The 25,310-nt window shown below is 63.2% G+C and overlaps 6 protein-coding genes across 10 annotated transcripts in view; 3 read left to right on the top strand and 3 right to left on the bottom strand.

The window, feature by feature from the left end:
- The window catches only part of LIX1L (limb and CNS expressed 1 like), a 42,152-nt gene that overhangs the window by 2,485 nt on the left and 14,357 nt on the right, over window positions 1–25,310 (top strand). For 3 of the 4 annotated variants that reach the window (XR_007630678.1, XR_007630679.1, XR_007630680.1), the window contains exons 5-6: window positions 274–351; window positions 434–1,554. Coding sequence is in view for 1 of the 4 variants with exons in the window: in XM_050330455.1 (XP_050186412.1) it covers window positions 274–351; window positions 434–676 (321 nt within the window). In the remaining 3 variants the exon portion in view is untranslated. Of the gene's footprint in view, window positions 1–273; window positions 352–433; window positions 1,923–25,310 lie in introns of those variants that run through there. The other variant, XM_050330455.1, reaches the window with a different exon arrangement.
- On the top strand, window positions 2,704–4,808 carry RBM8A (RNA binding motif protein 8A). Its single transcript, XM_050330484.1, has 6 exons — window positions 2,704–2,792; window positions 3,129–3,188; window positions 3,303–3,380; window positions 3,655–3,791; window positions 4,054–4,190; window positions 4,415–4,808. Exons 1-6 carry the CDS (start codon window positions 2,726–2,728, stop codon window positions 4,458–4,460), a joined length of 525 nt encoding a protein of 174 aa, XP_050186441.1. The 5' UTR covers window positions 2,704–2,725; the 3' UTR covers window positions 4,461–4,808.
- ANKRD34A (ankyrin repeat domain 34A) lies at window positions 5,046–7,791 on the bottom strand. The gene is made up of 2 exons (XM_050330418.1): window positions 7,259–7,791; window positions 5,046–6,606 (listed from the first exon to the last, which is right to left on the bottom strand). Exon 2 carries the CDS (start codon window positions 6,562–6,564, stop codon window positions 5,113–5,115), a length of 1,452 nt encoding a protein of 483 aa, XP_050186375.1. The 5' UTR covers window positions 6,565–6,606; window positions 7,259–7,791; the 3' UTR covers window positions 5,046–5,112.
- On the top strand, window positions 7,993–10,171 carry POLR3GL (RNA polymerase III subunit GL). The gene is made up of 8 exons (XM_050330481.1): window positions 7,993–8,013; window positions 8,327–8,464; window positions 8,636–8,765; window positions 8,968–9,036; window positions 9,131–9,187; window positions 9,274–9,341; window positions 9,449–9,562; window positions 9,659–10,171. The coding sequence occupies exons 2-8, from the start codon at window positions 8,345–8,347 to the stop codon at window positions 9,743–9,745; spliced, it is 645 nt and encodes a 214-aa protein (XP_050186438.1). The 5' UTR covers window positions 7,993–8,013; window positions 8,327–8,344; the 3' UTR covers window positions 9,746–10,171.
- On the bottom strand, window positions 11,725–14,995 carry TXNIP (thioredoxin interacting protein). 2 transcript variants are annotated; one of them, XM_050330431.1, is made up of 8 exons: window positions 14,532–14,995; window positions 13,921–13,993; window positions 13,686–13,830; window positions 13,319–13,421; window positions 12,962–13,218; window positions 12,698–12,854; window positions 12,437–12,585; window positions 11,725–12,343 (listed from the first exon to the last, which is right to left on the bottom strand). In XM_050330431.1, the coding sequence occupies exons 1-8, from the start codon at window positions 14,779–14,781 to the stop codon at window positions 12,296–12,298; spliced, it is 1,182 nt and encodes a 393-aa protein (XP_050186388.1). In that variant the 5' UTR covers window positions 14,782–14,995; the 3' UTR covers window positions 11,725–12,295. The 2 variants fall into 2 exon arrangements, with proteins under 2 accessions (XP_050186388.1, XP_050186387.1); XM_050330430.1 differs by having other exon boundaries at window positions 11,725–12,585.
- On the bottom strand, window positions 19,987–25,224 carry HJV (hemojuvelin BMP co-receptor). The gene is given in 5 exon segments (XM_050330425.1): window positions 19,987–21,637; window positions 22,043–22,545; window positions 22,952–23,027; window positions 23,029–23,114; window positions 23,410–25,224. Coding segments are annotated over 5 exon segments (1,353 nt in total). The 5' UTR covers window positions 23,477–25,224; the 3' UTR covers window positions 19,987–21,016.

Genomic DNA, 25,310 nt, shown 5'->3' with positions numbered 1-25,310 from the left:
TTCCAGGTGTTGTTCCTAACCTCTCCAGGTCCCGTTCCTGACTTAACTAAGGGGTGGTTGGTTTGATCTTCCAGCCGCTTTTTTTTAGTGTTTTTCTGTGGAAAATGAATTTGGGGTTTCCCTGCAGTTAGGATCCGAGGTGCTTCCAGGTGCAGCAGAGTCCTTGGAATTGCATTTCTCTCCTTGCTGAACCCTCCCCATGATCCATAAGGTCCCTCCCACCCCCTGATTCCACCATGCCGGTCCCATCCCGCCCCCCCTTTGCCTCCCCAGGAGCTGATGACGGTTTTCCAGCTGCTGCACTGGAACGGGAGCCTGAAGGCCATGCGGGAGCGGCAGTGCTCGCGCCAGGTGAGTGCGGAGCCGCTCCGGGACCCCCATCCCGCCGCTCCCTCCCGTCCCTGAGCTCCCCCCCTCACCCCATTCCCACCAGGAAGTCCTGGCTCACTACTCCCACCGCGCCCTGGACGACGACATCCGCAACCAGATGGCCCTGGACTGGGTGAACCGGGAGCAGAGCGTGCCGGGCGCCCTTTCCCGGGAGCTGGCGGCCACGGAGCGGGAGCTGGACGAGGCGCGGCTGGCCGGGAAGGAGCTGCGCTTCCACAAGGAGAAGAAGGACATCCTGCTGCTGGCGGCCGGCCAGCTGGGAGCCGGGCACTCCTCCGGCTGCTGAGCCCCGGGAAATCTCCCCGGAGCTCCTGGTGCTGCCCCTTCCCCGAATCCCGGCCCGTTTGCACATTTGGAAAGAAAGGGAGGGGGGGAAAACAAAAACAAAGCTCCTGGGTGGATTTTAATCCCAGATTCTAGAGGTGCTCCTCAGCCTCCTGGTTCCCTAGGGAATCTCCTCTTCCCTCGATCCCTGTAGATCTCCTTATTCCCTAGGGAATTCCTCGTTCCCTAAGGAGTTCTTCCTGTCCCTCGTTTTTGGGGTTAAAAAGGCAGGTTTTGGCCTCTTCACTCTCTGTCGCCCCTTCCCCTGGAACTGTCCTGCCCGTGGCCAAACATCAGCCTTGGCTTTTCCATGGGAGGTTGGAAAAGCCTTGGAAGAGTTTGGGAATGAGGGAGGGGTCTGCACTAATCATTCCCTTCCCCTTGTATCCGCATCCATGTGGAGCTCAAGGTGATATTTAGCTTTAAAAAAAACCCTTTTTATGGCATGGCATTATTCAAACAGCTCCAGTTCACCACGGAAATTCTCACCTCACTCCCCCCCTTTCTCCAGCAGACCAGGAATACAAAACAAAATTCCAAGCCAGAATTCCTTTTCCCCACCGGCTTGGAGCTTTTCCCACTTCTTATCCCCCACAAACCCTTCGGGATGCCCTTATTCCCACCCTCTCACCCCTTCCTCCCTCTGCCTGAGCGCGGGATATTCCAGCAATAATCGTCGTTTCGGGATAAGATTGGAATAATTCCATGATCCTTAGGTATCCTGCTTTTATATCCACATCCTATCAAGCCTGCTTTGGGGGTTCTATATTTTTTTATACTTTCACAACACTATTAACGTTTGGTGTCGCTGGAAATGGGATTAAAAAGGCACGGGGGGTGGTGTTGTGGGGGGGTTGTTTCTTGAAATATTGGAAAAATCCAGACTTGGGATTTAGGAATCATGTGGAGTTAATCCAAGTGATTCGTTTTCCCTGGTTCCCCACGTGAGGGAATTCCTGAAGCTCCTCCCCAGCACTTCCAGTGGCTTCGGTGCTCCAGCTCCCAGCATATTTTAGGGGGAAAAAGAAAAAAAAAAGGGAAAAAGCGCCGTTTGGGGGCTGAAACGAACAAATCCAGGTTTCCTCAGTATGGAAGGGGTGTCGTGCTCCTTGTCAAGGCGATGGAATGACGCGGATCCGGCGGGAGAAATCCCGGTGTGGATTTTATACAATAAAACCAGCGATTTTTTTTTTTTTTCTTTGGGGTAACTTTGGTGTTTTTGCTCATTCTCTGGGGGGGGACTGAGTCGTGCCCAACCTCCCCTTTAATCCACTCCTGGTGTGTGTGTGGGTTCAAATTCCCCCCGGGAGTGCTGGGGCTCCCAGTGTTGCCCAGTATGGCCCAGTTTGGGGGCAGGACCTTCTCCATGTGGGACATGATTTGAAGGAGCGACACTTCCACCTTAGGAATTTAGGAGTTTAGTGATCTCTGCCCTTAGAAAAGGAGCTGCGTCTTACTCACCAGAAGTGTTGTTTTCTGAACACTGCCCATTTTTGGCTCTTTTTCCTCTAAGAGCTATAAATTCGCTTCACATAATATAATTTGCGCTTCAAAATTCGGTAGGATTTGCTCTCCTGAGGATTAAATTCGATTAAAAAAGATTGTTTTAGTGGAGGATAACACCAAGTTACCTTTTCGGGGAGGCAACTTTGAGCGTTGCGACGGATAAACAGCTGAAGAAAGCGTATATTTGGGGGGCGTGGCTGGCGAGTGGTTCCCCACGCTCCTGCCACGGGGAATGAAAGGAATATTTCCTCCAAGGGGCACTTTTGGGTGGGATTTCTTTGTTTCAGACACTTCCACCACACGCCCCCCCCAACATGGCGGCGTTTCCAGCCCCGCTTCCCCCCCAGGCGACCTTCCCAACATGGCGGCGCTTCCCGCCACTCCCCCCACCCTCAGGTGCCCTTCCCAACATGGCGACACCTCCCGCCCCTCGCCCTTCCCAAGATGGCGCCGCCGCGTTTCCGCCTCCCGCCCTCCCGCCCATGGCGGCGTTTCCGGAGCCAACATGGCGGACGTGCTGGATCTCCATGAGGCGGGCGGGGAGGATTTCGCTATGGACGAGGACGGGGATGGTGAGCGCGGGGCTGGGGCGGCTCCTGCGGGACCGAAGACACCCCGGCCACCGGTCCGGCGGGGCTCCGGCCCCGGGAGCCGCTCCCGCCGCCTCTCGCCGCGCCCCCAAATCCCGGGCCGGCGTGAGGGACGGACCCAGTGTGAGGGGGGTCATTCCCATCATGGGAGACGGTCCTGCCTTTCCTGGGGGTGGTCCCTGCCTGTTCCAGGGGGGTCCTGTCCAGCCCGGGGGGGTCATTCCCAGCCAGGACAGGAGGGGGGTCCCTGCCCACCCGGGGGGTTCTGCTCCCCCTGATTCCACAATGTCCCCCCCAATTCCCGCCTCCTCCCCCCAGAGAGCATCCACAAGCTGAAGGAAAAAGCCAAGAAGCGGAAGGGCCGCGGCTTCGGTTCAGGTGAGGCCCCCAAAAACCCTTCCCTGGCACCCTGGGGGGGGTGGGGGGTGGGTGACACCCACCCCTGGGGCGTTGGGGAGCCCCGTTATCCCATCGTGTTCCCCCTTTTTCCAGAGGAAGGATCCCGAGCCCGGGTGCGGGAGGATTATGACAGCGTGGAGCAGGACGGGGACGAACCAGGACCACAGAGATGTGAGGGAGGACACGGAGGGGGACATGAGGGATGGGGGGGACATGGAGTCCAGGACTCCAGGGCGGGGCTCAGCCCTGCTGGGATGATCCTTTCCCCCCTTTCCCAGGATTTATGGACTCTGGGGCTCCATCTCCCCTTCCCAGCTGTGTATTTTGGGGAGGACACCCTATCTTAGGGGCACTTCCACGTGGGAAGGAGGAGGAATTGGGGGGGGTTCCCGGGCATCCTGGCACCCCTCCAGCCCCATAACCTCCCTTTTTTCATCCCCCCCAGCTGTGGAGGGCTGGATCCTGTTCGTGACGGGGGTGCACGAGGAGGCCACGGAGGAGGACGTGCACGACCGCTTCGCCGAGTTCGGGGAGATCAAGAACATCCACCTGAACCTGGACCGGCGCACGGGATACCTCAAGGTGGCCTGGGGTGGGGGTTAGGGGGTTTGGGGGTGTGTGTCTTCCCCCCCAGATCGATTTGGGCTTGGGGGAGGGTTGGGAGGTCCTGGGGGTTCACCCCAAAACTGGAGCCCATTTTTTGGGGCCACTGGGGGAAGGGACTCTGCACCCCAAAAGTGACTGGTTTGGGGGGGTCCCTGCACCCCAGAACTGAGCTGGGGTTCCCAGGGTGCCCAGGCTGGTTCCCATTCCCAATCCTAACGGTATTCCCGATCCCACCCAGGGCTACACGCTGGTGGAGTACGAGACCTACAAGGAGGCGCAGGCGGCCATGGAGGGGCTGAACGGGCAGGAGCTCATGGGGCAGCCAGTCAGCGTCGACTGGTGCTTCGTCAGGGGCCCCCCCAAGGGCAAGCGGAGGTGAGGGACGGGAATTCCGGGAGCTGGGAGAGGGGAGGGACCCCCGGCAGCTGGGAGGGAAATGGGGGCCGTTCCCTGTGCAGTGCTGGGGAGGGACTGGGGTTAAACAAGGATAAATGTGCCAAAAACGCTTTCTCTCCCTTTTTCCCCTGCTTTTTTTTCCCCTTCCCCTTTTCCCCCGTGCTCTTCTCCCTTTTTTCCCCCCCACATTCCCTGTTTTCCAGGGGTGGGCGCCGGAGGAGCCGCAGTCCCGACCGGCGCCGCCGGTGATGGATCCAGGCTCCCACCCCGCTGTGTTCCCAGTCCAAACTGGGCCAAACTGGGAAAACTGGGGGGGGTTGAACACAAACAGGTTTGAGGGGCCAGACTGGCTCCATCCCTTGGGAACTGGGGGTTTTGGGGGAATTTTATTGTTTTCAAAGGACAAACGTGAGGGGAAGCAGCAGCTCCTCAGGGTTGGGGTGTTCCCCCCTCGGGTCTGGGGGGGATCCCTCCCATCCCAGCACATCCCAGGAGTTTTTTCCCTACCCCAGGCAAACGTTCCCTTGGGGAACTCCCGTGGGGTTTATCCCACCGGGGAAACCCTTATTTTCTGTTAAATAACAGTTTTTGTGTAAATTTGGCTTCTGGTTCTTTGTCCTTCGTTAAACCACCTCCCCCCACCAGCCCCTCTCCTGCCCCTTTCCCTAAAGTCCCTCCCCATCACATCTGTTTCTCCCCTTCAAACTGGCATTGGGAAGCCACAGATTTTGGGGGGGCAACCCAGTGGGCTACCCTTGTCCAGCTGGGACTGGGGGGGACCCCAAGGGACCCTGAACCCCCCAGATGTTCCCCCACACACACACTCTGAGCCACTGAGCTGCACAGGGGCCTTTATTGAAGGACACCAACAGCCCCCTCCACCCCCCAAAACCAGGAACCCCTATCCTGGGAAGGAAGGGAGGGGGTGGGCTGTGTGCAGACCCCCAGCCGTGGGTTTGAGGGGCAAAGCTGCTGGGAGGATGAGGAGGGAGCAGGAGGAAGGTGCAGGGAAACAACCCCCCCACTCCCGAGGGAATTTGGGGGGGGGGGCCGTGCAGAGTTTGTGGCGACAGCGACGGGGGGGCCACGAGCCCCGGGTGGGCTCAGAGCAGAGGGGGGTGCCGGGTGGGGGGTCCCGGGGGTCTTTATGAGCCGGGCTCAGGGCCCAGGGCGCTGCGGAAGGCCACGAGCTCGGGCTGCATGGAGTGCCGGCGGCGCAGCAGCGCCGGGGGCCCGGGGGCAGCGGGGGCAGCAGCCCGGCCCTGCCCGGCCCGGGGGGCTCCAGGCACAGCGTTCCGGAGCCGCGGCGCTCCAGCAGCCCCACCGGGCGCCGCAGCGGCCCGGGGGGAGCCCCCTCGGGGTCCGGGGGGTCCCGGCACAGGGGTTTGCCCCGCGGCGGGTCGGGGGCCGGGGCACGGCGCGCCGGGGGGGGCACGGGGGGCGCCCGCTCGGCCCAGGGCAGCCCCGAGGCCTCGCGGCCCTCCACGCTGTGCCGGCGAGGCCGCAGCCCCTCCAGCCGCTCCGGCGGGGCCCTCGTCCCTTCCAGGGCTCCTCGTGGGCCCTCAGGTGAACCCCACGAGCCTTCCGGAGGGCCCCGCGTCCCGTCCAGGCTCCCCGGCGCCGCCAGCCCCCACGGCTCCGAGTTGAGCCTCTTCAGCTGCCTCTTGGGCCCGGCCCGCTGCGGTTCCGGAGCGGCGGCGGGCGCTGCCGGCGGGAACTGGAACACGTCGCGCTCCTCGTCCCTCCCGCCGGCGCCCGGCGACGCCCGCACCTGCACCTGCGAGGGGGACGCGCAGAGCGCGGGCGACGGCGGCGAGTTCAGGTACTGGCGGGTGGTCTTGGTGCCGCGGGGCGAGGTGGCCGAGGTGATGATGATCACGTCGCGGCCGCGCTCCCGGCACGCGTCCAGCAGCACCTGCAGCGTCTCGCGGTCCCCGCGCTCCAGGGCGTACACGAGGGCCGAGCCGCCGGCGTAGTCGCGGGCGCTGGGGTCGGCGCCGTGGGCCAGCAGCACGGCGGCCACGGCGGGGCCGGCGCGCTCGGCACAGGCGTGCATCAGCGCCGTCCTGCCCGCCTTGTCGGGGATGTTGGGGTCGGCGCCGTTCTCCAGCAGGTACCGCACCATGCGCGGCTGCTCGGGCGGGTCGGCGTAGCCGGCGCGGCACGCGGCCATCAGCGGCGTCGTGCCCGCCGCGTTGCCCTCGTTGATGTAGGCACCCCCCTCCAGCAGCAGCCGCGTCAGGCGGAATTTGCCCTGGGACACGGCGCGCAGCAGCGCCGAGCCCTCCGCCGGCACCATGGCCAGCCCCGGCGCCAGCGCGGCCCCCGGGGCGCGGCGGACAGGGCTGGGCATGGCCGGGCTCAGGGCAGTGGGCACGGGGGTGGCACCCGCTCACTGCGAGGGGAGACGGGCGGGGTGAGACCCCCTGAGACCCCCCGGTGAAAAGCACGGGGTGAGGACCCCCCTCCTGAATCACCTGTGATAAGCACAGGGTGACACCCCCTCCAAATCCCCCGGGATGGGCACAGGGTGAGACCCTGGAGCCCCCTGGGATGGGCACAGGGTGAGACCCCAGAGCCCCCCGCTCCCTGCCTCAGTTTCCCCAGCAAGGCAGGGTTCCTCTGGTGCTGAGCCCCCTCCCACGTCCCCCCTGCCTGTACCCCCAGCCCTTGCCTGCACCCCCAACCCCCCATGCCACCAGCCCCTCTCACTCCCCATATCCCTTCATCCACCCCTCTTCGTTCTCCTCATCCTCCTGCCTGTGCCCCCCCTGCATCCCCTGCCCGTGCCCCCCTCCTGCCCGCGCCCCCATCCATGCCGGCCCCCCGATCCCTGCCCGCGCGGTTGCCATGGCAACGGCCGCTCATCCCGCTCCTCCAGCCCGACCGGCCGGGAAAATGGGGGAGAATCCACCGCCCCCCCGGTCCCCTCAGCCAGACACCCCTGAGCCCGGGCCTGGGGCCTGCCCCGTGCGCCCCGGGCAGGGGGGACACCCCACAGCGGGGACCCCCATCCAGCCCTTCTGCCCCCTCCATCCCCCCGTTACCGTGGCAGCAGGAGCGGGGGGTCCCTGCGCTCCGGGTCGCGGTCCCCGCAGCCCCGGGGATGGGAGTGTCGGGGACAGCGGCCCGTGGCCGCCATCCCGGCCCGCCGCCGGTGCGGGGGGGGCCGGGAGGTGATGTGGAGGGTCCCCCCTCCCGCAGCGCTATTTTTGGCAGCTGCCGGCGCGGGTGGGGCTGGAGCGGGATGAATCACCCACGGCGCAGTCAGCGCCCGGCGCCCGGCCCTGCGTGGGGGCGAGGGGGGCCTCGGGGGGCACAAGAGGGTGTGGAGGGGCAGTGGGGTTGGGGGCCGTGGGGCGGCGGGTCGGGGGCCATGAAGCACCGGAGATTGGGCGAGTTGTGGGGCAGCGGGGCTGGGGGCACAGCACGGCGGGGCCAGGGGTCACATCACAAGGGGGACTGGGGCCGAAGGGCAGCGGGACCGGGGTCCCAAAACAGTGGGGCTGGGGGCCAGAGCACAGCGGAACTGGGGCCGGGGACCAGCGAGGCCCCAGCACAGGGGGGCTGAGCTGTCCCAGGGCAGAGGGGCTGGGGGGATCCGGGGGTGTGGGGGGGGATCAGGGACCCCTTCGCCCCCTCCCCGGCCCCGTCCCGAGCCCCCTCCCCATCCACCCTCCGGCCACGCCCCTCGCTCTGAGCCGCCAATCAGCGCGGGGTTCGCGGCCAAGCCCCGCCTCTTTCGCGCGGGGCGGAGCCGCGGAAGTCCCGGACGCACGTGGGGCGAGTGCGCGTGCGCGGGGTGAGAGCGGCACCGGGACCGGGAATGGGAATGGGGATACCGGGAATGGGAAACCGATGGGAATGGGAGTGGGGGACACCGGGAGGGACCGGGGGTACGGGGTGGGCGGACACCGGGACCGGGAGGGACACCGGGGCGGGGGAGAATCGGGACCAGGGCGGGCACCGGCACCGGGACAGGGACTGTGACCGGAGCGAGGGGTGAAGCGAACTGGGGAGCGGGACAGGCCGGGGCCGGGGAGCGGGACTTGGGGGGCACACCGGGAGCGGAGGCCGGGCCGGGGGTGTCACTGTGCCCCCCTGTCCCCCCCCAGCGCCCCCCCGGGCCCAGGATGGCGGGCCGGGGCCGGGGCCGGGGCCGGGGGCAGATGACGTTCAACGTGGAGGCCGTGGGCATCGGCAAGGGGGACGCGCTGCCCCCGCCCACGCTGCAGCCCTCCCCGCTCTTCCCGGTGAGTCCGAGCACAGACACGCTCATCACACCCCCGTGTCCCCCCTCACTGCACACCGGAGGGGGGCTGAGCACCGACACGCTCGTCACACCCCCGTGTCCCCCCTCACTGCACACCGGAGGGGGGGCTGAGCACCGACACGCTCGTCACACCCCCGTGTGCCCCCCCCAGCCCCTGGAGCACCGCGCGGCGCCCCTGCCGGGGGGCGAGGAGGGCGAGTACATGCTGGCTCTGAAACAGGAGCTGCGCCGCGCCATGAGGGGCCTCCCCTACTTCGTCAAACCGGGGGCTCCCCGCAGAGGTACCGGGGACTGGCGGGGGGGGACGGGAGGGGGGGGAGAAATGACCCATGGTGTGAACCCCACCCCCCGCTGGCTCCATCACATCCTGCCACGCTGGGCCCCCCCCCAGCAAGTTTTTTTTCCCCCATCATTGATGGTCACGGGGGGTCCCACGAGGGTCCCATCCCCAGAGTGACCCCCCACCCCCAAATCATCCCCCAGACATCGAGCGCTACTCGGACAAGTACCAACTCTCCAGCCCCATGGACAGCGCCATCGACTGGAACCCAGGTGGGGGGCACGGGGAGGGGGGGACAGGGTGACATGGGGGGTCTCAGGGTGGGGGCTGACCCACCCCCACCCCTTTGCCCCCTTTGCCCCCCAGACTGGCGGCGGCTCCCGCGGGAGCTGAAGATCCGCGTGCGGCGGCTGCGGAAAGGCAGTGAGTGACCCCCCCCGTGCCCCTCCAGGGGGTGACAGCCCCCTGTGCCCCCCCAGGAGGGGTGACAGCCCCCTGTGCCCCCCCAGGGACCGCCCCCCTCGTCCCCAAGCAGCGCGTCACGCCCGACAAGGAGGAGACCATTAAGAAGCTGGAGGTAACGAGATTTTGGGAGGGGACACACACCCACCTGGCTGGATTTTGGGGAGAGGGGGGGTTTTTGTGTGTCCCCCCCCACCATGAACACCCATCTGGCCCCCCCAGAGCCTGGAGAAGAAGGAGGAGGAGGTGACGTCGGAGGAGGAAGAGGAGAAGGAGGAGGAAGAAGAGGGGAAGGAGGAGGAGGAGGAGGAGTACGATGAGGAGGAGCACGAGGAGGTCAGTGGGGTTGGGGGCACCCCGGGGGGTGTTGGTGGGGCTGGGAAAAACCCCCGGGTGCCATCGTGTCCCCTCCACCGTGTGTCCCCCCCCCAGGAGACCGACTACGTCCTGTCCTACTTCGACAACGGGGAGAGCTTCGGTCCCGACAGCGACGACAACGGGGACGAGGCCGTTTACTGAGCCAGGGACCCCCCCAGAGCAGGGACCCCCGGGCACACCGTGGGACACTGGGGTCCCCTGGCACCCTCCTTGGGACACTGGGGTCCCCTGGCACCCCCACTTCGGGGTACAGGAGGTCCCCTCTCACCAGCCCCCAAGGCCACTGGGGTGTCCTTTCACCCCCCCATTGGGACATTGGGGTCCCCTGAACCCCCCCAGGACACCAGTGCCCCCCATCGTCCCCACTGGGACATTTGGGGTCCCCTGTCCCCCTCCGTGGGACATTTGGGGTCCCCTGTCCCCCTCCCTGGGACATTTGGGGTCCCCTGTCCCCCACCCTGTCACTCCCCCATCCACCACCAGGTGGCACCAGTGCTCCGGGAGAGGGGGGGCAGGACCCCCCCCCAAATTTGGGATCCCCCATTTCCCTCCAACCCCTTTTACAGCAGATTTTATAAAGTTTTGTGCTGTTTTTTTTTTTTTTTAAAAAGCAACAAAACCATTTTTGGGTGGATTAAAGCGGGTTTTGCCATTTCCAGCTCAGCTCTGTGGGTTTGGGGTGGTTTTTTTTTTGGGGAGGGAGCGAGGGGGAGTTGGATAAGGGGGTTCCTGGTTGAGAAAAGGAGTTTTCTGGGAGGGATGAGGGGGAGAAATGTGTAATTTGGGGGGATTTGGGGAGAAAAGGTGTTTTCTTGGGGGTGGAAAACCTGGTTTTTTGAGGAAGAAAAGGTGGGAAAAAGGCTTGGGGCGAGGGGAGGTGGTTTTTTTGGGGAGAGGGGAAGGCGTTTTTGGGAGAGGAAATGTGGGTTTTTTTGGGGGGAAACCATTTTTTTGGGGGGGAAATGTGGTTTTGGGAGGGGAAATGTGGATTTTTGGGGAGGAAAGAGTGTTTTTTCGAGGGGGGGAAGGCTGTTTGTGCCTCGGGGTGGGGCGGGGGCCGCTCACATGAGCCTCACATGAGTGGGCCCCCCCCAGCTCAGTTCCTGTTTGGGGCTGTTTTTCCCTCCCCCGGCCACGAACATTCCAAAACTTGTTGACTTCCAGCTACTCCCTGGTTTTCTCCTTTTTTCTCCCCCCCCTCCCCTTTTTCTCCCCCTTTATTTTCCTCCTTCCCCCCCCAAAAAAAAGGACTCCCACCCGCAGCTTCCAGAGGGTGGAATCTGCCCCCCTCCCACCTGGGGGGGGGAAAGAGAGGAAGGTTTATGGCCTTAATTTGTTTAATTGGAGCTGTAAATTGGAGGGGGGGGGTGGCAGGGGGACTGTGGGGTTCATCCCTCCTTCCCCCCATGTTGGGGGTGGGATTTTGGGGGTGGGCATTTAAATTTGGAGAGGGGGGTGTGTTATTTTAGGGTCTCTGGGAGGTTCTCCCTGATTTTTGGGGGGCTCTGAGCTGCCGCAGCCCCCCCGGTCCAGCCCATCCTGGTTTTTCCTGGCTGGGAGCAGAGTGACCCTTCCCCTGCTTGGCCGGGAGCCGGGAACGGCTCCGACTCCCCAGGGAATCCGAGGCCTGGCCAGGAAAAAGGCGGGGGGGGGGAGCAGAGGGGGGAACGGAGGCCCCGGAGGGTTTGGGGGGGCTCCAAGTGGGCGAGGGGGGAGGGAGCAGAGCCAAGGTCACGGCCCAGTTCCTCGACACCGGCACCTTTCACCCACATCCCAAAAAAAGAGCGGGAGCCGCAGGGGCTCCTGCAGCGGCCCCCAAAAAGGCAGGAACAGCAGGAATAGTCTCCCACCCCCGTGCCTGTTTCCCTTCCCTGTCCCTTTTCCCTCCCTGTGCCTGTTTCTTTTCTCTCCCCCCTTTTCCCTTCCCTGTCCCTGTTTCCCTCCCCGTGCCTCAGTTTCCCCTCACCAGCACTGCTTTTCTGCTCAGCTTTTTCCCCCTGGAAAAACCAGGAGACCCTCCCAGGGCTGCTCCCAGGAAAAACAGGAATTGGGAGAGGACAGTCAGTGCCACCCCCGAGCTTTCTGTTGCCCCCTCCCCAGGAAGGACACGAGACAACACCTCAGTTTCACTCGGTTTTATTACAAATTTTGCCCCCCAGGGGCCATAAAAGGTACAAAATCTGCATTTTTTTGTGCTTTTCCCCCTCCTCCTCTTCCCCCCCCCCCCAAAAAAACTATTTACAAAACCGAAGAGTAGAAAAGGCGTCGGTCGCGACAAGGGGTGCGTGTCGCGACAGGACGGAGCTGTGGGGTCACAGTGTCCCCCTCCCGGAGCAGCGCCCGGAGTCGGGGAATTCGGATGGAATCAGTTCAAACCCGGGGGTTTCCCGCCCCCCACGGCGCGGGGACGAGGACGGGCAGCGCGTCGCGACGGCCGAGCTTTCCCAGCCCTTTTCCAGCCGGATCCGCCTCCTCTCTCTCTTTCCTCTCCCAGTCCACCAAGGTTCTCCGCCGGCTCGCGGCGCCCCGGGGTTTTCATTCCTGGCAGGTTCCGGCGCTCCGGAGCGGCGCTTCCTTTCCTGGGGAAGGCGGCCGTTCCTCGGGAATGTGGCAGTTCCTCGGGAGCCGCGGGTGGGCGGCACACGGAGCCAAGTCCGGGATCAGCGGGAGCGACCCCGCCGGCCGCGGCGCTCACTGGACGTTGTTGTTGTTGTTGTTGTTGGCCACGCAGGGATCCACCTGGGCGACGGAGCAGGGAGCGGGTGAGGGGGCTGTGCCGGCGCTCCCGGATCCGCCCGGCCCATCCCGTGCCGGCGCCGGCGCCGCGCTCACCTCCGTGTAGGTGGGGGGGGGCATGAACTTGAACTCCGGCGCGTACATGAAGATGGGGCTGTCGAATCCGTCAGGATCATCCAGCAGGGGCGTGGTGGGGCTCTCCAGCCGGTGATCCTCGGGAACGATGTCCAGATAGCAGGGGGGTGCTGTGGGAAGGCAGGGGGATATCCGTGAGCTCACCTGCGCGCCCTCCTCCCCGCGCCCCTCGGGGTTTATCCCCACGCTGGGATCCCACCCCGTGGCTCCCACCCCACTCACCCTCTGGAGCATCCGGGAGGTTCAGGTCGACCCAGCTCATCTCGGAACTGGTCTGACTGGCCATGCTGGAGCTGCGGCTCCCGATGCCCGAGCGGCTCCCGATGACCAGCGGCAGCTCCAGGATGATTTTCTTGGAGCCCGGGACGCTGACGTAGATCTGGAGTGGGGAGAGCAGGGATTTAGGGATGCCGGCATGGGATCAAGATCCCCATGAGGAGAGAAGAGGATGAAGATGGGAGGGGGCTGAGAGGATCCCCCACTCACCTGCAGGAAATACTCCACGCGCAGGATGTTGCAGCCCAGGATGGAGGGTTTGAGCTTCCGCACGCGGATGGTTTTGCCGCGCCAGGACTCGGAGGTGCCCGAGATGATGTGGTTGCCACGGACACAGGAGAGTTTCTGGCAGAAGACCTTGGTCTGGCCGTTGGCCAGGTAGGTGTGCTTGGCCACGATGGCCGCCTTGGGCACCACGATGCGCGAGCAGGTGTTCTCGAAGTCGGCGTTGATGCAGATCTCGTCGCCTGCAGAGGCAAGGACCCGGCGTTAGGCATGTCGGGGGTTTCCCCCGCTGGTCCCACGCACACCTCCCTCCCCCCATTCCCTGCTCCCGGCGATCCTCACCTTCACAGAAGCCCTTCCTGTCGATCTGGGCGCTGACGGACACGCGTCCGTCGGGGATGAACATGCACGACACCTTCTTCTCCTTCTTGGCTGCCACCGGGGACTGTGGAGAGAGGGAACGGTCACACATCCTGCCCTTCCCACCCCTTCCTTCCTTCCCCTTTTCTTTGCGACCGAGCCTCAAGCTCCCCTTGAGGCGCAGAGCCCACCCAGCCCGGTGTCGGTTTCTGGAATTCTCCAGAATTCCTTAATCCCCCCCTTAATCCCCGCTCAGCCCAAAGCCGATTACACGCGCCTCGACGCCCTGAGGTCGGGCTGACCCTCCCCAGGGCTTTCCTCCCGAGGCTCTGGAGTACTCGAGGCTCACCAGCAATTCCGGGGTGTTCACATCCACGGGATCCATCACCTCGAAGCGTTTCTTCACCTGCTGGGGGAAGGCCGGGCGCTCCAGGGACGCCTTCACCCAGTAATCCACGGAGCCGTACTTGCCCTTGAATGTGGTGCCCAGCGGCCTGTGGACACGCAGGGGGTCACTCCAGGGCCAAAACAGGGATTTTCCAGTTTAATTCCACCCCCACAGGCAGGTGCTGCCTCATACTCACCCCTGAGGCAGCTCAAAGCCGAACTTGTACTCGTACTTGTTCCCAGGTCTCAGGATGACGGAGCCGTCCCCATCTGCAGCAGAGAAGGGGAAGGAAAACTTCAGATGGAGCTCCAGGGTGATCCTTGGTTCCACTTCCAGTGGTGAGGGAACCAGAGGTGTTGAGTAACACCCGCCCTGGGAACCCCGTGTCCTCTCCCTGCTGCTCCCTTCACCTCACCAACACCCTGAGCCCCTGGGGCAGAACAGAGCGTTCCGCTGGCCCCACCCCACCCTCAGCTCTCCCTTATCTCCCAGCTCCAGCTGTCCCTTCCAGTTATCTTCAGGACACTCTCCCAGTTCCTCTCTCCGTCCTAGTCCGGGGTGTGATGCCTGTGCCCCTCCCTGTGTCCTGTCACCAGCCCCTGCTTGCGGTGCCAGGACACACCACGGGAGCTCCCCAGACTCTGATTTTGTCCCTCAACTCCCCAGCTTCGACTTGACTTGGCCAAACTCTACGAAGTTCCCAAGTTTCGCCTGGTTTGGTCATTTCTCCCACGCTCGAAGCACAACATCAACTGCGTGTTGGTGACCCCTGCCAACCCCTCTGCCCGTCCAGCCCCGTGCCCTCACCCGTGGGCTGCTCCTCGAGCGCCAGCACGTCCTCGAAGCGCAGGTACTCCATCTCCTGCCGGCACTGGGTCGGGCCCTTGGCCCAGGTCACCCTGGCCACCCCACACGCCAACACCTTGACGGCGCTGACGCGGGTCACCTCGGCCACCTCCACGACCACGCGCCCGGCCACCTTGTCCCCGCTGCAGTAGATCTTGTCGGGCTCGCTGAAGACCACCGTGAAGCTCTTCACCTTCCTGAACATCACCATGGCTGGGGCGGAGCGGGCACGCAGGGAGCAAAGCTTGTGGGGCTCTATCGCCCTCGCAGCAAGAAAACCCGCCTGGAAGCAGGCGAGTGGCAGGCACAAGGGCGGGTGGGCCGGTTGGTTGGTTGGGCGCTTTGTTTTGAGGTGCTGCGAGAGCTTTTTGCGAAGTTGCTCCGCTCCGGGCCCGCCCTCGCCGCCCGCTCCCCTCAGCGCTCTGCGCTCCCCCTCAGCCGCCGCCGCCTTTTATAGGCTCGGGGGCCCCGCCCACCCCCCTGCCCGAGCCGTGGCTGCCGGGGCGCCACGCCGAGGGCGCGTGGCCAGGCGTGCAGCTCGCGTGATCAGCGCTCCCATTGGCTGCCGCCGCCTTGTTTACGGCGGCGCGGGCCAATCGGCGCGGCGCGAGCGGAGCGTGGACAGCGTGTGAAGGAGAGGTGCGCGTGGGTAATGGGGAGGATGGGGGGGCGGGAGCCGGCCGGGATGATTGACAGCGCGCGGGGCCAATGGCGAGCGGGTCCGGGCGGCGGCGGCGGCCAATGGCGAGCGCGGGACGGGATGTCTTGTTCCCAAGCGCCGGGGAGGGGGGGGGAGCTGCCCCCAGTTTGGGACGGGTTGTGCTGTACTGGGAGAACTGGGAGCGGCCGGGCCGGGCCCTGGGGGTCTGCAGTGGCGTCACCCCCTTCCTCAGTTTCCCCCTCCCCACTCAGGGCAGCCTGGGGGTACCTCCAGTGCCCCCCCTCCCTGGTCTCCCCGAAGCCCCCGCGGGGTACACCCCACCCCCCGTTATTTGGGGTAAATAAGGGTGGATTCGGGGCACGGGATAGAACCAGGTCCTGGGGTGCTCCCTCAGTCCCTGGGAGGGTGGGGAGGGAGGTATTTGCCCCTCTCTGCCACTTCCCTGAGCCCCCCCCCGGCCTCCCCTTGGCCGTCTCTGGGGTACGTCACTCCTCCTGATTTGGGGTCAGTAAGGGTGGATTTGGGGTACAGGATCCAATCTGATCCCGGGGACTCCCTGAATCCTTCTTGAGGGGGGATTTTCCCCCTCTACCACCTTCCATACCCCCCCTGGACTGCTTTCAAGTGATTCTCAGGGGTTCCTCAGCCCCCCCTCTGTGGTATTCCCACCCACCCCCTCATTCCCCCCATTATTTGAGGTAAATGAGGGTGGATTTGGGGGTTCTGGACCAAATCCTTCCCCCCTTCTGGGGCGTGTCTGTGTGTGGGTTCCACGACCTCTGCCACTTCTCCCCCTGTTTCGGGAACCCTTCCCACCCCACCTTCCCCAAAACATCCCTCCCAAACCTTGATCCAAGGGGTCAGCAAACACCCACATCCGTCCCAAAAAACCTTGGCCCCATTTTCCAGCTGGGATCTGGGGAGTGGGACAGCGTTTCACACCCTTCACCCCCACCCAGGAGACTTTGGCCTCTGAGAAACCTTCAGGTTTCACTCCCTGGGTCAGACATTGCTCCAGGACAGACAGCAGCTCTTTTTCCCTCTTTTCCCCTCTTTTCCCAACCCTCAGCGCTTTCCCAGCTCAGGAAAGTGCCGGGGGGGGAGAGGAAACGGGAGAACAATGTTCCTGGAGCCACCCAGCACAGGAGCAATGGGAATGGGGGCTCCCGGTGGGGGGGAACAGGGAGGTGCTTTTGCTGGGAGTTGCTTTTGCTGGGAGTTGTCCTTCAGAGGTTGTTTGTCCGAGCGTTCCTGGCTCCTTTCCTGCCCTTCCATCCGCTCCTTTCCCCCCGGAGTTAATTCACACCTGATCGTATAAACCGATAAAGCTCCGGATAAACCGTGGGGCATAAACTGCTCTGCTGCCAAACCGCGGGACGCGATTCCTCCTGGGAGGGAATTATCCCAGGGAGGAACTGCACCTTTTCCCTCCTGTCCCCCTCTGGGAAAAAAACCGCTGGGTTAGTGGAGATTTAAGGTAAAAGGCAAAGGTGGGGACGGATTTTCCAGCCCTGCCAGCCGTGGGATATTCGACCCCTGGGATCGGTGTTCCCATCAGAGCCGTGTTTACGCTCTCCCTCTCCAGTTCCCAGCCGTGTCCACCTTTCCAAGGAAACCTTTCCAGCCTTGGACTGCTGGGACACATTCCAGCAAAGCCAAAGGGCCCAGTACCGGGGAAATCGCCAGGGATCCGATCCCAGGCACGTTCCACACCCCCAATCCTCTCCCGATCCCTCCAGAGCTGCCAAGCAGCGCTGCCCTTTCCCCCCCTGACCCCCATTTGACAACAAGCCCTCCCTTCTCCCCGCTGTTCTGGAATTCCCTCGGGGCTCAGCCTTGCTCAGGGAGGTTTTCCCACACTGGCACCACCCCAGGATGGATCCAGGGAGTTTGGGAATACCACAGCATTTTCCACTGGTCAAAATGCAAAGTTTTCCTGATGTCCTTCAAAAACGGGGGAGTTGGGAGGGAAACCACCAGGAATTCTGGGCAAGGACAAACCCTGCTCCCACTAAACTGCTGTCTGAGGCCTTCACCCCCTCTCCTTCCCAGCTGCTTTCCCACGGGATCACAGTGCCTGGAGGATCCCCCACCGCTGAGGGGGAGTGGATGGGGAGAGCAGTTGGATCCATGACCCTTCCCGGAGTTTTCCTGGCCGGGGGCGGGAGATGGCCGGGATGGTGTGACTAAAACACTTTTCACCCCCAGGAATAACCCACTTCCAAAGCCACGGAGCGAGAAACCGGGCCCTGGGGTGACTCACTGGGCTCGGGGTGGGTCCCGGGAAGGAACTGGGCACGGCACAGACTTGTTTTTGCCGGCGCAGCGCCCGGGCGCTGATAAGATCCCTGTTTTTGTGCTCCAGGTTTATCGGGAAGGGTTGCCAGGAGAAGCCACGCTGCTCCCGTGACAGCCTGGCCTTTGTCCTGGCCGCGGGACGAGCAGCACCGAGCCGGGATCGCCCCCCAGCCCAGGGGGCACCCGCAGCCCCCCGGCCTCTCCGGGCTCTTTGCTCCGTGTTTTTCACCATATATGGGCCCTTCCAGCAGATTCCAGGCTGGGAGGGGCAGGGGGGCTGGGAAGGGATCCACAGTGGCTGGAGTGGGGACAGAGCGTCCCGAGCGGGAGCTGGGGCGGAAAAAGGCATTTCCTGCGCTTGTTTTTGTGCAGGGAACGTTGGGAATGGATCCCAGCTGGGAAACCAAGGCACAGGGATGGCTCCTGGAAAGCCACCGCTTGTCCCACGCCCAGGATTTCCAGGACTGGAGGCCCCGGGGCGGCTCCAGTTTGGTTCCTAAACCGCAGCAGAGGGTCAGGGGTGGGAGGGAAGGGCCTGGCTGGGGGCAGGGAACGCTCAGCTCTGCGGGATCGATGGGATACACAGGTTTGGCACTCGGCTGGGACCTTGCAGGGGAGACTGGGAAAGCTCCCAGGGCTTCCCTCACTGAGAATTCCCAAAAATCCCCTTTTTTTTTGCTGTTTTATTCCCCCTGACAAGAGGCTTGTGCCACACCCCCCGTGTTTGGGATTCTCCAGGCACACAGATCAGGGCCCCCTTTCCCCCTCCCCTGAGTGGGATCAAGCTCTCTCAGGGCTCAGGAAGGAAGATTTTCCCCCTGGAGCCCCACTTTTCCAGCTCCTCCATTGGATGTGGAAGCTCCCGCTGCTTCTTTGTCCAGGCGGGATTTCTTTCCCTTATTTCGTGCCCAGATGGTGAGTTTGGAGCAGGGAAAGCTCCACAAGAGCTGGGCCATCCAGAAACAAGGAGGCATTCGGATTCAGGGGCTGGAAAGTCCCGTGTTCGTCATCTGCTCAGGGCAGGAAGAGGCAGTGACATCAGCTGGGAGAATGTCACCTCCCCCAGCTCCCAGCACAGCCTCCTCAGGCGGGTTAGGTGGGATTTGGGGAAGAAATTCTTCCCTTGTGAGGGTGGTGAGGCCACAGCACAGGTTTTCCAGGGAATTTGTGGCTCCCTCATCCCTGGAAGTGTTCGAAGGCGAGGTTGGGTGGGGCTTGGAGCCAGCTGGGGTAGTGGAAGGTGTCCCTGCCGTGAATGGGATTGTCTTTAAGGGCTTTTCCCGCCCCAAACCAGTCTGGAATTGTGTGATTCCTGGGTGTTTGGGGTGAGGATGGAGGCACCCCATGGCTCTGGAGCTCTGAGGGTGCTGGAGCCCTCTCTGTGCACTGGCTGCTGTGGACATCTAGAGGCTTTCCCAGGAATGGCAGAGGAGGATTTTACCCATCCATCCATCCACCCATCCATCAATCTATCCATCCACCCATCCATCCACCCACCCACCCCTGGGTGACACAGAGGGGGGACAACACCAACAACAACAACAAAAAAGGCTGTCAGAGCTCTCTTGGAACGCCTTGGAGCAGAGAACAGACCTTTCCCCCCCTCCCAGCTGGAATAAAGGAGAGCCGGCGGTGCCAACGAGCGCGTTTTCCACTGACGTCAGCGGACTCTGGATCGACCCTTGGCCTTCCCAGCCGGTGCCACCTGCTGAAAAAAACCACCCCAGCCACCCCATCCAGCCCTGGTGCCAGCCCAGGGTGGGCTGTGCTCGTCCAGGTGCATCCCACCTGATGGCTGCAGCTCGGGAGGGGTTGGAATTGGCCTCAGGGGGAGGTCCAGGTGGATATTTGGGGAAATGTCTTCCCAGAAAGGGTGTTCAGGCTCTGAGAGGGCAGTGGCGGTGTCCCCGTCCCTGGATGTGCTCAACAAGTGGATTTTTGGACCTGGGGACGTGGGTCAGTGGTGGCCTTGGCTGGGTGGGGGGACAGTTAATGATTAATGATCTCAGAGTCTTCTCCAACCTCAATGATCCCATAACTCATCCACAACCGCTCCTGGGTACCGGAGGGGGCTGTGCTGGGCAGCTCCTGGTGTGACACATCCTCAGGTGGAGCTGCCCAGCCTCAAACCTGCAGTCAGAGCTCCTGGGCTGGGGGGCAGCTCTTCAGAATCCCGGGAAATTTTCAGTCTGGGAGCACCGGGCTCCAAATTTTGGGGTTGGGATCCTCAGAGAGGGCGGGTCGGGTCAGGAAAGCACCAAGGCCCCGGAGCTGGTGGTGCAGGTGAGGGGCTGCCAGGGGGAAGGAGAGTCCAGTTCCACTGGGAACCCTCCTTTCCCTATGGAATTCTTGTTGATTGGCTCCACTGACCACCAGCTCGAGGGTAATTTTATCTCCCGCCTCATCAAATCAAAGGTGAGGCCTGAGCCGGCAAAAAAGCTGCTGTTCCACACCCTGGGAGGGGCTGAATTGATTTTTATTGATTTTCACTGATTTTGATCTAAATTTGTACCTACACATTTATTTATTTACTTATTTTTGTATAAAAATCGATCCTTTTACTCTTCCTGGGTGGGGCCTGTGCCAATTTCTACCAGGAGCTCCAGCACTATCAACCCTGCTCTGGAAGATTTCCTCCCTTCAGAGGATCTTATTCCCAGGGAGGATTTTCTCCCTCCCCAAGGAGGATTTTCTCCCTCCCCAGGGAGGATTTTCTCCCTCCCCAGGGAGGATTTTCTCCCTCCCCAGAGGATTTTATCCCCACAGGGACAGGGCAGAGCAGGAGGCTCCATGCCTGGAGGGGCTGCAATTCCCTTTCCCCCTTCTCCACAAGGCTCTTCCCGCAGCTCCCGTTTTTAATCCTCCGTTCAAAATAAAGGGAAGCCTTTCCCATGGAAAACATTTCCCCTTGGGAACTCTGGCTGCTTTACTGAACTCCTCTGAAACACCTGAAATCTGCCCTCCCCTCTGCAGTCCAGCCCCTTCCCCGGGGGTTCCCCTGCCCATCCGCTCTTTGCCATCAGAAATTCTGTTTTCCAGGCGAAACCCCCCCAGTTTGGGTTGTATTTGAGAAGCTGGGCCCGAGGGAGAGATTCCCAAGGGCTGTTTATTCCCTCCCTGAAACCTGACTCTGGTCCCAAGTCCAGGCCCGGCTAAATCAGGTCCGCAACAGGTGCCAAGAAAACAAGGGAAAATAGCAACAGTGGCCTGGGATATCCGAGCCTGGAGCTCCACAGCTCCCACTGCTGGAGATCAGCCTGGTGCTTCTCCTGGAAGAGGAGGAGAGGGACAAAACCCTTTCCCCCATCGGTCACAACGCTCCCCAAACCGGCTCATGGCCTCGCTGTGCTTCTGGGCGAAGGGTCCCGAATCCATCAAACAGCTGAAAACTGGGATTTGGGTTTGGAGTCCGTTATTTCTGGGATTTTGGGGCTCCTGAACGAAGTTCTGCCGGAGCCAGCAGCTGTCCCGGGGGAGCGGGCAGGGCCTAAAAGTGCAACAGAAGCACCCAAAGAGCAGAGGGGAGGAAGAGGAGGAGGAGCAGGGAGGCCGGGGGGACGCGGGGGCCGCTCGCCCCGGCCTGGAAGATGTGGAGCTTGTCGGCGTCGGGCAGGAAGAGCCGCGCGTCGTCCAGCGCGCCGCGGGCCGCCATGGCGAAGTCGGCGTCGCCCGAGGTCACCACGTCGAAGACGCAGGACTGGAAGTAGACATCCTCCACCGGCAGCGCCTCCCGGCACAGCGCCCGCGCCGCCTCGGCCTCCACGCGCCCGCGGGGGCTGCGGGACAGGCGCTGGCCGCGGGGGCAGCCGCCCACGCACAGCTGCAGGTCCTGCTCCTCCGTGAAGGCCCGCGCCACCTCCTCGGCGGCGCGGATGGAGAAGGAGAGCTGGCGGCCGGCCTGGCGCACGGCGATGGTGGTGCCGATGTAGGCGGCGCGGATCTCCACGTGCCGCCCCGGCGAGCGCTCGCGGATGGCCAGGCTGCTGCCGCCCGGCCGCGCCCCGCCGTCCACCGAGCCGTCCTGGAAGGCCGCAGGGACGTTGTCCAGCTCGGCCTGGTAGACCTTCTGGTCGATGCATTCCTTCATGTTCTTGAAGATGATGGTGAGCTGCGAGGGGGGGATTAGCGGGGAAGGCAGGGGGATGAGCGCGGTGGCCGCGTCGCCATCCCGCGTGTCTGGGGTATCCCAGGACACACATCCGCCCCACTGATCCATCCCCAAACCACCCCTCCCACGGTTCTTTGGGGATAACAGCCATCTTTCCTTCCCTTCTCTTTCTTTAGCACCATTTAAGCAACGGAAAACGGAGATGAAGCCAAACCCAGGCAGATCCTTCCAGGAACCCCATGGACCACCATGTCCCCCCCGTGACAATGGGAGTCCCCTCAACCGCCTTCACCCCTCTCCTCCCTCCTTCCTCGCTCTCCCTGGGTCTCGCTGAAGTCACTCCCGCCCTCCCCAGGCATTTTGGGGAGCGTGGGAGCCGCCCCTGCCCGCCCAGGCAGCGCTCACCTTGCTGGTGACCGTGGCGTTGGACCCCTCGGCCACCGGCGAGCTGGTGGCCTGCACGAACAGGTAGTCGTTGTCCAGGAGCGGCCAGGAGCCCTCCACCCGGCAGGTGTGGAAGTCGTGGTGGAAGGTGCGGATGTGGGGGTCCCCGAAGGCGGCGCAGTGCTGGAAGGCGGGCGGGCGGCCGTGCCTGTAGAGGAAGCTGCGCTCGTAGTCGCAGACGTCGAGCGACTCGAGGCCCTGGCGCTCGGGGGCCGCGGGCCGGGGCCGGGGCGGCGCCGTGGGGCCCTCCCTGGAGCAGTTGTTCTGGATCATGAGGTCCTCGATGCCGTGCACGGCCGAGTGGAAGGCCAGGTCGCCGCGGCAGGTGCGGGCGGTGCGGCGGGTGCAGCGGGAGTAGGAGCGCAGCGCGGTGCAGAACGCGGCGCCCCGGCCGGGCCCGCGCAGGGGCAGCGTGGCCGCCACGTACTCCGAGTTGCAGCGCAGGATCTTGCACTGGGAAGACACTGGGGAGAAGGGACGTTCCCACTGGGAGAGGGGGACGGGGTAGGCGAGGGCGGCCCCTGCTCCTCCCACCATCCAGAGTGCTGTCAGGTTCCCACGGACACCCTTCCTGGCAGGTCTTGTCTCCCTGTTCCCATCCAACCCTTCCCAGGATGTTCTGTCTCCCTGTTCCAACCCACTCCAGATTCCCAGGGAGGCCCTTCCTGGAAGGTTTTGTCTCCTGGCGCTTAACGGGAATTTCTGAGCTGGGAAAGCCCTTCTTCCCACTGGAACCTTGGCCAGTCATGGAATGGCTCTTTCATGAGGTTTTTTGGCTGCACCAAGGAATTTGGGTCCCACGGGATGCTGGGCTGGTCCCTGGGATGAATTTGGATCCCCTGGGATGAAGCTGCCCATGTGGATCCTTACCATGCCTGCAGAGGAGGAGGAGGAGGAGCGAGCGGAGGAAGAGGCCGGGGTTTTCCAGCTGTCCTGGGCTCCTACCATCGGGCAGGTCTCCCCATTCCCACCCATGCGGAGACCGGAGGGTCCCTCACCCGCCGGCAGCTCCCGGCGTCATCCGGCAGCTCCCCTGGGAGTGGAGCAGAGGTGGGACTGAGAGCCAGCTCTTCCAAGGCCACCAACTCGTCCCCAAGTGCCACATCCCCAGGGATGGGATTGTGCCTCCTGTGCCTCGGCCTGACCACCCTTTTCCCCAGGGAAATCTTCCCTGATGTCCACCCTAAACCCCCCGTGATGCAGCTCGAGGGGTTTTCTCGGGGTGTGGGGTGCCCTGGTCCCCCCTCAGCCTGGGGACACCGCCCGTGTGACTGCAGCACCCCTGGGTGCCAGCACCATGTCCCTCATTCCCACTGCCCGCCCCTCACCTGCCTCAGCCTCCTCAGGGGATGATCCCAATCCCGGCACCCGGAGCTCCTTCCCTGCGGGACACATTGGGTGTCCTTGTCACCAGCTCTGCCCCCAGCGACGGCCGGGCAGCTCCATGGGATGACCCGGCACAATTCCAGCCCCCCTGGGCTCTTCCATGGGCTCAGAGCCCCCCATGGAGCAGCGGGTTCCCCGTTTCTCCTCCTCCCCAGCCACCTTTGCTCCGTCCTTTCCCCCCTCGGGGCAGAGGCGGGCGATGAAATCGATCCTCCTAAATTTAGCTGGGCTCGGATCCAGCCGGGAACGACAGCCGGAGCGGCAGGAGGAGCGGGAAGGGGGGAAAGGGGGGGACACGGGAGCTTCAGGAGCCCCCAAACCCCCGGGGGGGCCATGGGGTCACATCACCAGCGGGAGCTTCCCGGGAGCTCCGTGGGTTTCCTTCCCGGAAAGCTCCCACCTGCACCCCCGGGAGCGAGTCCCTGTGGAAAAGCACCCAGCAGGATGAATCCTCACAGGGAATGGGATGTATCCTTGTTGGGAATGGGATGTGTCCCCCCAGGGAAAGCTTTTCCAGCATTTTCTCTCCCAGCTTCCCCCCCCTGGGGCACAGCCACGTCCTGGACACAAACACGGCCCGGGCCGATGTCCCCAGGGGTCGATGACCGCTGGGCCGTGCCGGCTGCATTCCCAAATTCCCACCTGCCTGGGGGGCAGGAAGGAGCTGCACCAGCCCCTGTTTCTGCAGGGAGGAGGAATGGTCGAAAATGCCCATGCCAGGATTTGCTGAAGAGCTGGAAGAGGCGATGCCAGTTTGGGTCCAGTCAATCCCAAAGGATCCACTCTTCCTTCCACACCATAAATCCCATGTGGATTGGCATAAATCCCAGCCTTCCACCCCAGCACCTCCCAGTGCTTCACTTACCCCAGCAAATGCCACGGGACCGGCACCAAATCCCCCCTGGACCCTCCGGAGGCGAATCCCGGTCCCTGGGCTGGCTCTGGCTCCGGGTGGGATCCAGGAGGGAATCCCAGCCGGGCTGGGAGCGGAGGGAGCAGGAAACAGCTGAGGGTCCTGACAGCTGGACCCGGGAGCGGGAGCTGAGGGGGCTCCACCGGCCTTTTATAAATAGCCCAGAGGATTTTTGATCCCCAAAGGAGGATTCCAGTGGGGAGGGCAAGGGAAGAAGGAGGGGAGAGCCCAAGATTTCCCCTGGATGGTCCTGGGTGGGCCACTGGGAGCTCCCCATCCTGAGGTTTCTCCTGGGAAGGACGAGCAGGGTGGGAAATCCGAGGAGATTCCCATTCCAGCAGCCTCCTGGCCCACGGGAGCACCTGGCAGGGGAGCCCTCTCCCCCAGCTCTGCAGGCAGGGAGATGGGAAAACCCCTGGAGAAGAGAGTGGTGTGGATTCCTCCAGGATTCTCCACCCCAGCGCTTCCCCCTCCCTCCCTTGGGGAGCTCAGAAGGTCCTGGAGATGTGACAAATGTCAGGAGAGATGTCAGGACACCTCATTCCTTCACCTGGAGAAAGAAGAACTTGAGAGGGTCAGGGAAGGAGTCACCTGGCTCGAAGCTTCAACCCAAATCCCACAGGAGCTGCTCCCAGGATGCTGATGTGTGGATAAATCCCATTCCCAAGCACCTGCTCCGGGGCAGGGCAGCTGGGGGCTAAAAAAAATCCGTGAGCAGATGGGTCTGGATGCTCCGGAGCTCTGCAGAGGGACCCCTGCCCTGTGCAGTGACACTGTGGGGTGGTGGCAGCGTCCAGCCACTAATCCCATGGGATACTGGGACTGCCAGCAGCCTCCCCTGCCCCAGTTTCCCCATCAGTGGGAGAGGAAGGTCCGGGCTCTGCGTGGCATCGGTGTGGGGTGTCAGTGGATGCCATGGACCCCCAGCCC

The sequence above is a fragment of the Myiozetetes cayanensis genome, unplaced genomic scaffold, assembly GCF_022539395.1.
Source record: "Myiozetetes cayanensis isolate MyiCay16 unplaced genomic scaffold, myiCay2020 scf41, whole genome shotgun sequence".
Taxonomy (NCBI): Eukaryota; Metazoa; Chordata; class Aves; order Passeriformes; family Tyrannidae; genus Myiozetetes; species Myiozetetes cayanensis.
The sequence above is the reverse complement of the archived record's forward strand: the minus strand, read 5'-3'. Positions and strand labels throughout refer to the sequence as shown.

What these genes read in the sequence shown, in the direction of transcription:
- RBM8A (XM_050330484.1), top strand. Translation starts at nt 2,726, where the DNA reads ATGGCGGACGTGCTGGATCTCCATGAGGCGGGCGGGGAGGATTTCGCT. An exon ending in CGAACCAGGACCACAGAGAT is followed by an intron (nt 3,381 to 3,654) that starts GTGAGGGAGGAC and finishes CATCCCCCCCAG; the next exon opens with CTGTGGAGGGCTGGATCCTG. An exon ending in CCCCCCAAGGGCAAGCGGAG is followed by an intron (nt 4,191 to 4,414) that starts GTGAGGGACGGG and finishes CCTGTTTTCCAG; the next exon opens with GGGTGGGCGCCGGAGGAGCC.
- ANKRD34A (XM_050330418.1), bottom strand. Translation starts at nt 6,564, where the DNA reads ATGCCCAGCCCTGTCCGCCGCGCCCCGGGGGCCGCGCTGGCGCCGGGG.
- POLR3GL (XM_050330481.1), top strand. Translation starts at nt 8,345, where the DNA reads ATGGCGGGCCGGGGCCGGGGCCGGGGCCGGGGGCAGATGACGTTCAAC. An exon ending in ACCGGGGGCTCCCCGCAGAG is followed by an intron (nt 8,766 to 8,967) that starts GTACCGGGGACT and finishes ATCATCCCCCAG; the next exon opens with ACATCGAGCGCTACTCGGAC. An exon ending in AGACCATTAAGAAGCTGGAG is followed by an intron (nt 9,342 to 9,448) that starts GTAACGAGATTT and finishes TGGCCCCCCCAG; the next exon opens with AGCCTGGAGAAGAAGGAGGA.
- TXNIP (XM_050330430.1), bottom strand. Translation starts at nt 14,781, where the DNA reads ATGGTGATGTTCAGGAAGGTGAAGAGCTTCACGGTGGTCTTCAGCGAG. An exon ending in GCGTGGAGTATTTCCTGCAG is followed by an intron (nt 12,855 to 12,961) that starts GTGAGTGGGGGA and finishes TCCCCACTCCAG; the next exon opens with ATCTACGTCAGCGTCCCGGG. An exon ending in CCTCCCGGATGCTCCAGAGG is followed by an intron (nt 12,586 to 12,697) that starts GTGAGTGGGGTG and finishes GCCTTCCCACAG; the next exon opens with CACCCCCCTGCTATCTGGAC.